The 11,911-nt window shown below is 39.1% G+C and overlaps 1 protein-coding gene across 2 annotated transcripts; it reads right to left on the reverse strand.

Moving 5' to 3' along the window:
- Positions 1-2: 2 nt before the first annotated feature.
- Positions 3-11,909, reverse strand: LOC111586200 (cytochrome P450 1A1). 2 transcript variants are annotated; one of them, XM_023295890.3, is made up of 9 exons: positions 11,753-11,909; positions 7,002-7,049; positions 6,561-6,867; positions 5,862-6,479; positions 4,873-4,996; positions 4,669-4,758; positions 3,225-3,348; positions 3,059-3,145; positions 3-2,270 (listed from the first exon to the last, which is right to left on the reverse strand). In XM_023295890.3, the coding sequence occupies exons 3-9, from the start codon at positions 6,849-6,851 to the stop codon at positions 1,988-1,990; spliced, it is 1,617 nt and encodes a 538-aa protein (XP_023151658.2). In that variant the 5' UTR covers positions 6,852-6,867; positions 7,002-7,049; positions 11,753-11,909; the 3' UTR covers positions 3-1,987. The 2 variants fall into 2 exon arrangements, with proteins under 2 accessions (XP_023151658.2, XP_035797734.2); XM_035941841.2 differs by lacking the exon at positions 11,753-11,909 and having other exon boundaries at positions 7,002-8,613.
- Between the last annotated feature and the right edge of the window lie 2 nt (positions 11,910-11,911).

The raw sequence follows: 11,911 nt of genomic DNA on the forward strand, positions 1-11,911 counted from the left end.
TTTTTTTATTTTATTTTCATATTACATGTTTTCACAAAGACATTGTTAGAAGCTCACATTTTAATTACTGTTCACATGACAATGCGAGTGCTTTTATCCAAACTAGATTACATTTCTTTTTTAAAAAATCACCACATATTACAGGTTATATGTGCTTTATTATTTCTTTAACTCTTTTTCTCATTTCCTATACTTCTTCCAAAAAAATCGTTGACTTCAGTTTTAAGATTCAACAATAATAAAGATGTGTTCAGTGATATTTCATGCTCTGATATAATCTTGCAAAGAGGTAATTTGAGATGTTTGCAATAATAAATAAAATATGTCAACTGAATATGTAACATTTACAACTGCACACAATAAAAACCAGCAACTGAGAAAAAATAATTTCAAGAAATGAGTTAACATTTAACTTACGTTTAAGTTAAAATTAAATCATTTTAACATTATATAAACTCAATCAGGGACCAATTAACCAATATTTTTTGTAACGGTGGAACAAATATACCTCACAAATTACCAGATTTTTCAAAATCAAGAGAAAAAGAAAACTTTGAAGATCCCCTCCAGCCATATTTTAGTTGTCACATCACTCTTGTGCAATCACATATTGGACCATGGTGGGCCTTTAAACTATTTCATACAGTTGCTACACATCGACTTTAACTAGGATTTTAGATGAGCACAGAGAAATTTTCACCCTTCAGCACATAAATGACAAAAGCAGCATTCTAGTTTCAAACTCTACATATACATTATTCTACGCAGTGACAGTCAAACCACCAACAGCAGGACCAATCAACAGCTGAATGATGTGGTCTTTAGTGCCATTCCTGAGAGCCTGAGAGGTAAATGAAGACAACTATCACTAGATGGTTGCCAGTTTGAATCCTTGCAACAGATTTAACCTCCTATTGTTGAGGTGAAACATCTTCCTGGCAAATCATACAAGACTGCATGTCTGTTTAATGGAGTTTCCAGATAGTTTTCTCATGGAATAAAAACTTCAGTAAACTTTACCTGAACAAATACAAATTTGACAAAAGATTGTATTGTCTTGAACATAACTTCTAAACTTTTCATTAACGGATAAAGTTCCTTTGAGTAATTCTGCCTGACTTCTCTTTTTCTCAAACATATCCTGGCATGATTCTTCACATTTAGCATATGAAAATAACTGTCTGATTTCACACTTCACTGTCCTCTTTACCTCCTTGTAAGATGTCTGGTTTCTAATCTGGTTGTGTGGGAGGTCACAGTGCCGATGGGCAAGAAGGACGAGGTTCTGAATATATTTTTGGCATCTCTCCTCAGAGAGCCACTGGGGAAGCATTGGGAGAAGATGAGTTGGTGCAAAACCCGAAGCTTTGAAGCTACATTTAGAGGAGGAGGAGTCAGAGAGGGAGGATAAGGACAGGAAGGCAAGGACATGATGTGGGTGAGAAGATGAAAAGAATCGAACAGATGAGGAGGAGATGGGAGGAAAGTGAAAGCACTAAAGAGGAAGACGAGGTTCGATGAGGATAGGGATGAACCCTGCATGAACACAATTTGAGGCCTGAAGCACTAATCACCAATCTGAAACACCCCCTCACTTCCTCCCTCAGTGTTTAACTGTAACTAATAACTTAAGAGAAAGGCTTTTAATTAGGGAATGTTTTCAAGCTACTTTCATTTTTAATGTGGTGGGACTGAAAGGAAGAGGGAAACTTTTAAAGTTTGACAGACCAGGGCTCAGCATATCGTGTTCATTACAGTGAAGTTAGTTCACATTAAGGATATACATATATTTCACTTCTGCTGATCATTTGTGTGCTTATGTTTTAACAACATTTGGCAAAAAATAGAAACTCCAGTCTGTGAGCAATAATGACAGATGCTTTATCTCTGTGGAATTATGAAGGTTAGCCAAAGATGGTGGCAAATAGTAATTAGTATTTGTGATATTCCAAAATATCCACAAGGAGCAACATTTTGCTTTTTAGGTCTAAAATCTTGATGAGATGGTAATCCTGTATGGACGTGGTTTCATAGTCAGACCAAAATCGGTGCTGAGATCCAGCTCCTGGCCTCGAACCTTTTCAATCCTCAGCCCTTGAAGCAGCGTGGTGAGAAAGACAAACATCTCCAAACGAGCAAATCCATCACCAAGACAACGTCTCTTCCCCATCCCGAAGATAAGAACTTTTTCTGTGAGCTCTTTGTTGAGGAGTCCGGATGGACCGAGGAAGCGTTCAGGGCGAAATGTGTCCGGATCGCCCCAAAGGTCACTGAGACAGAGTGAAAAACAAAAAGATCAGTTCTTATGAACTGAACAGAATATCTTTAAAGAGACAGGAACATTTCACCAGAGGTGGAAGAAATACTCCTATCTTGTACTTAGAGGTCCCACATGGTGAAAATCCATGTTTATTGTGTTTTGTGGCTGTTTTTTGTGGTTGTTTTAGATGTAAAATAAATTCTAATAGGACATAAAGACATTTACTGTCAATCTTCAAGCCTCATCACAACTACCAGCTTTACAAGCCAGTAAGAATTTGACTCAGGTGCTATCTAACAAAGATCTGTCTAAAGGACTAATACCAGTATGTTCTTCCTGAAGTGGGCAGGAACAGTAGCAGATTACTGGTTTTCAGAGTAAAACAAGTTCAAAACCAGGGGTTATACTGTCATGGTAAAATTAACCATATTAGTAGAATTTTGAGCTGATCTACTGGAAGACATACTGTGGGGACATGTGAGACTCTGACTACCTCCTTGAAAAGGGGCACAATATGGGACCTTTAAGTAAAAGTACCAATAGCATAGGGCACAAATACTCATCAGTCACAAGTAAACGTCATGCATTTCAATTTACACTCAAGTTTTTAAAAAAGTATTTGTTGTGAAATACACTTAATTACCAAAGTAAAAGTAGTAATTATGCTAGTATAATATGATAATAGTAATAATGTGTTTCATTAGATTGTAATTATTGCAGCATTAATCCATTAATCACTTTAATGTTAAACGTTTCTGAATGTCTCAGTAGTAATTGTCATTGCTTGCAGCTTCTTACCTGTCATGATTGACTTGATACTGGTTAATGAAGACACATGTATCTTTGGGAATGAAATATCCATTCAAGGTGATGTTTCTTGTGGTACTGAGGGGGAAAACAAGTTTAAGCAACAATATATTCACTGTGATTAGAGAATGTCATGATAATGAAGCTTGTGTCTTACCAATGAGGTATGGTGAAAGGAACATACGACGCATGGCGGAACACTTCGTATAGGAACGCCTCTGTGAAAGGCATCTTGGCCTTATCTGAAAACCTGGGCAGTCTGGCTGAGCCAATGTGGTCATCTTGAAACAAAGACACCAAAGCCCACTGAAAACTTGTAGATCACTGAGAGGTTAATTTCTGTGCTCTGTACAAACCTTAAAATTAGACTTCCTTTTGACCTTCTGAAACATAATCTGCAGAAACCCTGTCAAAGCATGACATTAAATCATTCCGCAGGTAGGTTTCTAATAAGACTACATCCTTGTTAGTTTCATTATAAATTCTTATGAAAGTTCAAAAGTTCCCTGTCTGTCAAATTCAACTGCATTTCAGTTCACTGCTGGTTGAGTTCAACAAATTTTTTTAACAATTTATGGACATGCTTCACAAATAATTACAGTGACAGAGTATACTCATACTTCTTGTTATTGCTTCACTAATGAAGTCTGCAGTAAAGTGCTGGCCTGCTTTAAACAATCCAATTAAAGTTCCTTGGTCAATTAATTGTATTAATTTCAATTTAATTTAAGCGATAAGGGAGTGATGAATGTTAAACTTTGTGTGTTGAATGCCTTGCGTGTTACGGCCTTTGTGTCTCTCTGGAACTCACTAACCCCTCTTTCGTTCTGACTCATCCTGTCTCCTCTTAGTATCTCTCTGTCTTCCTCTGTCTGCCCCTTTCTCTCTCTGTCTCTCTCTTTGTGAAAATGCAACGTGCCTCAGAACAGACAGCACCAGTTCTGTCAACCCTCTTCAAAAGTACCTCTGCCGTCAGCAAATTGGACTGATCTTTTGTGAGCTTCTCTGCTGGCTGTTGGATTCTGTCTGTTCAGGAAGGGCACTGGGACTGGCCATTGTTGGGCTTTTGTTATGTTGCTGCTGCCTGAAATTTTGATACTGCAGATGTGACAGACCCCCAGCTACCCTTATATACATAGTATATAGTCTACATGCTACAGAGAAATGCATTCCCACTTGTTTGTGAGAACTTTATCAATCCTGTTTTGGTGCATGAGTTTGATTTTGATCTATGTGCAGAATTCATTTTTCAAATATTAAGATGTACTGTTGAGGGAACATCTTTTACTAAAATTGTTAGTTTTGATCCATCAGTAATAAACTTCAAGCTGCAATTTCATGCTCATACTGACTTGTAATCATTAATGAGCAACCTTCTATTTTTAGATTATGAGTAACACAATAACTATGAGTGTTTCATGAGGCCTGTCCAGTACCACGAACCACACCATAAATGGTACTGGACTATTTAGTGTAGTATGATCTCTCCTTCTGTATGCGGTTGTTCTCTCTAAGCAGTGAATTTGCCAGTTAAAGTTCATTCCTGGTCTCTTTCTAGCAAAAAACGACCTTGGTACACATAGTAAGGCATAAGACTATACCTATCTCCTGGTGTATTCTGTCCTGAATGTCAGGAAACTTGATGAGGTACAACAGGCTCCACTGCAATCCAGCAATGATGGTGTCAAATCCTTGAGAAAATCATGAACACAAAGAAATGCAGTGAAAAGAGAGAATTCTCCGTCATCGCTATGATCTATTAATGATATTGCCAGCACAATGATAATATGTGAAATTGGTCTAACCAGCTCCGAAGATGTCTATGACGGTGTGAATGATCTGAGAGTTGGAGAGCACTGATGCATCCTTGTTTTCTTCTCTGTCTTCACAAAGTGCAATCAGAGCATCTGTAATGTCCCGGATGTAGTTCTGCAACCAGGCACACGTACAATACAACAGGAAATTTAACATTGACAGTGTTGCTCTCTTCTCCGATCACTGTCATTATCACTGCTGAAACATCAAGCATCTTCACTGGATACAATGTGATTATTGAGTATGCAGAAAATAGGTTAAAATTTTAAAGCAATAATTAGGGAAGGGACAGTAATCAGTTATGGTACGACGCGTGTCTTCCAGTGGGACGCTAATTCCTAATTAGAGTGCGTGCGAACATTTTAGCCACTCTGCACAAAAACAAAGGTCTGTCCCAGGGAAGTTGTTTGTTATTTTTTTGGCTACAGTTACAATCACAGCTACTACTGTATGGGTACAATGTCAGATGAACTAGTGGAGAGCAAATTAGTGGGGTAGATCTAAAGAAAACAACACTTACAGACACGCCATCTAGAGCATCAGTCCCTTATGGAAATATTCTGTTTCTATTTTGTGGTCACTGTACAATAGGTGGGCTTTGGGTCACATAATATTAATAAAACCAGCAATGTGGTACTGATAATTATAATGTTTTATGATATTTAACAAATCATTTTTGTAGCATGGTCTTAGTAAGTATGCTGAATTTTAGTCCCTTTAGTTTAAATATACATTTTACATTGAAAAACCTTAAATTGTGAAATGTATCTTTACTTTATTTGTCTTTACAAATATCAATCACTGGTGCAACTGTAAAATCAGACCCAAGTTTCAATATAACAAGTTAAATTAAAACAGCTAGGGTCCCATACTGCAAAACAGCAATGGTTTTGATTGCAGTGTGTCACTAATTAATCATTTACGTTCGCATTTTTATTCCATTTAAACTGAATTGTTGTCAACACATGTACTTGCAAACCTTATCGAAGGTGTTGATGTGTTCCTCAATGCTCCGCTCCATGAATCCATTCATTCTGTGAATGTGCTGGACCATCTTCCTCAGAGATGGACTTGGAAAGTAACGAAACACCGGGAAGAAATCCGCCAAGTTTCCTGCTGCAAAGATCCTCAGGACCTCGTTGTTGATGTGAACAATAGTGAGAAACTCCTTGTCGTTGTAGTCATACCTTTTCCCAAAGCACAGGGCACAGACCACATTTGCCACTGAAGTCACCAGGGGCGTCACTGGATCTATACCTGTCACATTATGGTCTGTTTGTCCTTTAGCAGCTTGTTCCCGAATCCACTCCACCATCTCAGCAGCCTCAGCACATACATGCTCCTCCAGAAGGCAGGTGGCACCAGATCCCCGGGGCTCAGCCTGGGAGAAAGACCTGAGGGCGTTCTTACACAGTTTCTTATGGAGCAGCCACGCTGGTCCGTACTTCTCACTGAAGGTCATACTGGTCCCATTGGCCACAGCAGAGAAAGTGAAAAGGTCAGGCCGCCCGGCGAAAGCCTCCCCCTGCCGAACCAGCGCCTGCCTGATGGTGGTGTACCCACTCAGGACGACAACACTCAGAGAGCCCAGACGCATCTGCAGTGAAGAGATTAACAAATGACTGAACATATGAACAAATCCTTGCTGTGTCCATCTATAAAAACTAACTTTTCATACCTTGAAAACATCCCCATACTGGAGCCTCAAGTGGGTTAGAGACAGGTGAATCTGGTCCCCCATCTGGAGCAGATTCCCAACAAGGGGCCACGGCGTGGGGCCAGGAGGAGGGGGGTACTTTGTGTGGTCCACGTGGGAATCACACTGGAGGTGCAGGAAGAACCAGTGGCGTTTTCTGCCCCTGAGGGCCATTAGGAGAAGGGCAAAAACACAGAGAGCAACGGTGACACTGGACAGAGAGGCACAAGGATTCCCTTTGAAGGGCAGAGTCCCAAACAGGATCAGACTCATGTTGCAAATCCAAATACTGAAAGAAAGAGAAAATGTGTGAAAACATGAAAAAAAGGTGTGAAAAAAGAGGTGACTCTAGCTAATATTACGCAACTGTGACTGGTACTGTAGGCTACAAAGAGCAAAAAGCCAGAAAAAAGAAAAACTCACCATACAGTGTCCTCTGTAAGTTTGGTGTTCAATGGAAGCGAGCCCGGCCTGGACAACAGAGAGCAGAGCAGAGACCAAAATACTCAGCAGACAGAACTTTGAGGTCTGATCCACTGGACTTTGTTGATGAGGGTAACCCACAGTGCAGGACGTCCCTCTCAGCAGTCACCGGGACCCCTGCAGAGGCAGCTGCTGCCCGCTCACAATAGAGAGGCGCAAGTGGCGACAAACTTGGCTCAGAGTCGAGAACGAGTCTGACCCAGCCAGCCAGAGACTGTATCGGCCCATTTGAGCACAGACCGGAACCATACTCATGGGCAGGGGCCCCTCCTCTCCAGTTCTTACTGTCCCAACAAAACTGCAGGCTGTTTGTTGCACTGCATCGGCTGAAAATGATAATTTTCAAAGGAATTATGAATCATGAAAAAGGTTTCAGACACACAGAGATGAAAGAAAGAACGAAGTCAACATTATCTGTTTATTACTGTTACTATCTACCAGTTAATACATTTTAATGGAAGGTACAAGATGCGCAAGTATACATTTTGTGTTATTTATTGCTTATATTCGAATGTATTTTGCATTTTCATCCTGGAAAGACATTTGCATAAGTCTATTCTTCTTTTAATACATGATTATGTGTCTTTCTTAGAGCAGATTTGAAATTTTTAAGTAAGTGGTAAAATTTTACAATTTAAAGTTTCCATGAAACTTTGAATTTAGGGCTTTTACTTGTACAGAAAAACACCTTATGATATTAGTGTGTTTAAGTAAAGGATCCGGGTACTACTTCCCAAACGCCTGGTAATGTTTCGTGGACGGTGTAATATCTGTAATGTGTCACAAGGGAGCGCTGTCCATCTGTTTAGGCAAATTCAATATTGCTTCCAGTTTTTGGTTATGCTCTCAGGATGCTGTGGTTTATCTATGACATGCATCCCCCAAATCATTGCAGCTCACTCCCTTTGGTGCTATATAGTTACAGTAACAAACTTTTGTTACAAATGCAGTAAATCATCTACCGAGGAATGATTGATTTTTGTGAGGAACAGCATGTGGATTTGTCTGTAAACTGCAAAGTCACCTGATGTTAATAGAATAGTTTATTACATGACACATGTCACATGCTTGTCTTTCATTCTCCTCTCATTTTCATACACTGCCTGTCCAAAAAAAGTTGCCATTTGGATTTAACTCAGCAAATCGGTAAGAGCCTTCCATTGGATAATTACTGTAGTGATGAATATGTTTCATCTGCAACAACTTATTTAACCACCAGCTGATGCAGTGAGGAGCTTCTCGTTTCTTAAACAACCATGTCAGAAGACATATCCTGTGGTCATGGAAATGATGTTAATCTGTTTCAGAAAGGTCAAATTATTGGCCTGCATCAAGCAAAGAAAACAACTAAGGAAATTACTGAAACTACTAAAATCAGGTTAAGAATTGTCCAACACATTATTAAAACCTGAAGGATAGTGGTGAACCATCATCTTGGAGGAACAAATGTGGTTAGAACAAACTCATAGGTGATCGTAGGAAATCACCAGTAGAACTCATAGCTTTGTTTAATAGTGAAAGTAAGAGCATTTCTACATGCACAATGCAAAGGGAACTCAGAGGATTGGGACTAAACAGCTGTGTTGCTCTAAGAAAACCACTGATCAGGGAGGCTAATCAGAAAAAAAGGCTTCAGTTTGATAGGTAGCATAAAGATTGGACTCTGGAACAATGGAAGAAGGTCATGTGGTCTGATGAGTCCAGATTTACCCTGTTCCAAAGTGATGGGGGCATCAGGGTAAGAAGAGAGGCAGATGAAGTGATTCACTCATCATGGCTAGTGCCTACCAGCCTGTGGGGGTTAGAGTTATGATCTGAGGTTGGTCAGGTTCAGCAACGTTATGTTCCCAAAGAATGAGGTCAGCTGACTACCTGAATATACTGAATGACCAGGTCTTTCCATCAGTGGAGTTTTTCTTCCCTGATTTCATGGACATGTTCCAAGATGACAATACCAATATTCATGGGGCTCACATTGTGAATGAGTGGATCAGGGATCATGAGACGTCATTTTCACACATGGATTGTCCTCCGGAGAGTCCAGACCTCAGCCCCGTTGAGAGTCTTTGGGATGTTCTGGAGAAGACTTTGTGCAGCGGTCCGACTCTCCCATCATCAATATAAGATATTGGTAGAAAATGAATGCAACTCTGGACAGAAATAAATGCTGTGACATTGCAGAAGCTTATCGAAATGATGCCACAGAGAATGTATGCCATATTCAAATCCAAAGGCAGTCCAACAAAAGATTAAGTGTGCAACTTCTTTTTTGGACGGGCAGTGTATGTTGTCATTTCTAACTTTTATCTTGTGGCCTCTATTTTGATTATTAGAGACATTTGTTCCTCTCTGTTCTTTACTTTACCTCCTCACTCCTTTTCTCAGGCCTTCATCCCTCATTTTCCTTTTTTTTTAAATCCATTACTGCATTATATATTTCCCCCAATTTCCTCTTCTGTCTCTCACTCTCTCATTTCCCTCATTCTCCTTTCTTTTTCACTCTCCATCAAACTGTCAATTTAGCTCAAGCTCAACTGTTGGACACCCGGTGCTGTCCGGTCAAGCGACAGCTCCTTTGACCTGGTGGTCCACATCCTCTTCAGGCCGAGCTGGTCCAATCTTGTCATTAGTTCTGGCAGAGACACACTGACTCTGTGGAGCCAGGCAAAGTTGTAACGTGTTGGTGCCTATATTCAAATATTAAAAAGACCAGCGTTACGGTCCTAACATGCACAGCTTAAGACACTTGAATGACCACAATGCTCAACATGTGGTTTAACTAGACAGACTGATACTATATCTTAGACAAGCAGTGTGTTGATCACAATTTCTTACACTTTACTGCTCACTATATTTATGTTTCTGAGACACAAAAGCTTTGCACAAACACAGTTTGAGTGAACTATTCCTGCATCAAGCGAACTGTATGACAAAACAGAGCTGTATGTGTTAGTATGGGAGGATGGGTTCCACTAAATTCTGCAACACTCCTTAAATGCAGTTGTACTGATCTTTTCAATTGCTTAACGAGGGTTAATAACAGAGGTTGTGTTGTCCCAGGGGATAATTCTCAAAAGGATGTGTGTATTTCCAGACTAATCAAAATAGGCGCACCAGACAAAGTTATGTGATCACATTGTTCCTGGGAGACAGCGAAGCAGCAGGAGGCCCCTTATCAAAGCAAACATCTTCCCAATTATGTTTGCTGCCTTGGAGACGGGCTTATTCAGGCAGTTCAGCTGAACTGGTTCACTGATGATTGAAGGAATAAAAGTGGCCATCACTGCAAAATCTAGCAAAGTTCAGACATTAGGACTGGACTGAAAGCCACTTGTGGTAGGATTGGTTTCCACTTTAAAAAGTTTAATTTATTACACAGTGAAATCACATTATTGGGGTTTGTGTTTTAAAAAGTGCATTGATAATTTGATGATTGCTACTTCTGTTGTGTAAATGACAGTTTTTTTAAGTGGTGGAAGAAACATTTCTTCAAATAATAACACACTCACCAGCATCTTTAATAAGTACATCTGTAAAATCACCAGGGTTTCTGCATTATCACTGGATTCTTGTTACTAACACAATAAAGTGGAAGCAGCATTTTGCTGATATACATAATTAGAAGGAGCTAATTTTAATTGAGTATTAATCTGAAATGAAAGTCTGGCTGCCAGATAAACAGTGAAAGTGTGATGTTTGCGTCCTAAATGCAGTGGAGATTAGTGATGTACCATTTAAGAACAAGCATTGATGTAAATTTATTTTGAACCTTTTGGGGAGACACATTGAGCAGAGAGTCTAGCAGTATTACCTCATGAAACTGGGAGCCTGAAAACTGCTAATTTCCTTGATTCTCTATGCAATTTGGATTTTTTTATATATGTAACTTGAATGCCAATATAATATTTAGACAAAAGTTCTGCCTAAGTGGAAAATTTTAGAGGATTATTAAATCACAACAAACTGAAACTTTTTAACTTTGTAAAATCAGATGTAAAATCTCAGAGTCCCTCCTACTGAGGGAAGAAAGAACACGTGTCACTTATGCGTAAGATAAACTAATTTAATAAGTTTTGACGTTGATGACTGTTGCTGCAACATAACTTTTAGATAACACATATATGAATTTTTTAATTTATTTATTTTCATTTATTTTTTGACAAGCAAGAGGTCTTGTTAGCCTTTTTAGATTTTAGATTTATTTTACAGATTTTTTTAATTTTTATGTATTCATTTATTTTTACTGCTGCTTAGCTATTATGCTACTTTATTAGACAGGACAATGGTGCACATTTTTGTCAGAAATTGAAAGCATGGTCAGTCATTGATGTCTGGGTCATTGATGGGATTAAAAAAAATTTTGAAACTTTTGCAAATTACAAAAAATTTGCTTTTTTTGTTCAAATGAATGAATAATCTTTTATAAGACTTCTATCTGTAAATTCTATTTAAAACAAACACACACACATACACACACACACACACACACACACACACACACACACACACACACACACACCCACGTATATTGTACTATAACAACATACCTTAAAACTACTTCTTTTAATTTCCTCAGACCAGTAAAGGTATTATGATGCTATTTAAAGATTAACAAGACTACCATCATCCATGAAAAAACTTAAAAGCGACATAATTTAGTGGTCAGGGGGGAATTCTGTGTGGCATCTTACCCCAGTTTGCCCCACAAGGATCCTCGACTTTCAAACACTCCTCCCCGGAAGAAGTGAGCTGCTCATATGTTTGACTCCTGGCTACTTATTGCGCATCAGAAAGTCTTCACAACCAAACTTTTCTTTAGCTCCTGTGGAAAAACTTGCCACCCTCCTCTC

This window comes from Amphiprion ocellaris, chromosome 6, assembly GCF_022539595.1.
Source record: "Amphiprion ocellaris isolate individual 3 ecotype Okinawa chromosome 6, ASM2253959v1, whole genome shotgun sequence".
NCBI classification, from domain to species: domain Eukaryota; kingdom Metazoa; phylum Chordata; class Actinopteri; family Pomacentridae; genus Amphiprion; species Amphiprion ocellaris.

What these genes read in the sequence shown, in the direction of transcription:
- LOC111586200 (XM_023295890.3), bottom strand. Translation starts at nt 6,851, where the DNA reads ATGAGTCTGATCCTGTTTGGGACTCTGCCCTTCAAAGGGAATCCTTGT. An exon ending in CAGAATACACCAGGAGATAG is followed by an intron (nt 3,349 to 4,668) that starts GTATAGTCTTAT and finishes CTTTGTTTCAAG; the next exon opens with ATGACCACATTGGCTCAGCC. An exon ending in TATCAAGTCAATCATGACAG is followed by an intron (nt 2,271 to 3,058) that starts GTAAGAAGCTGC and finishes ACTCTGTCTCAG; the next exon opens with TGACCTTTGGGGCGATCCGG.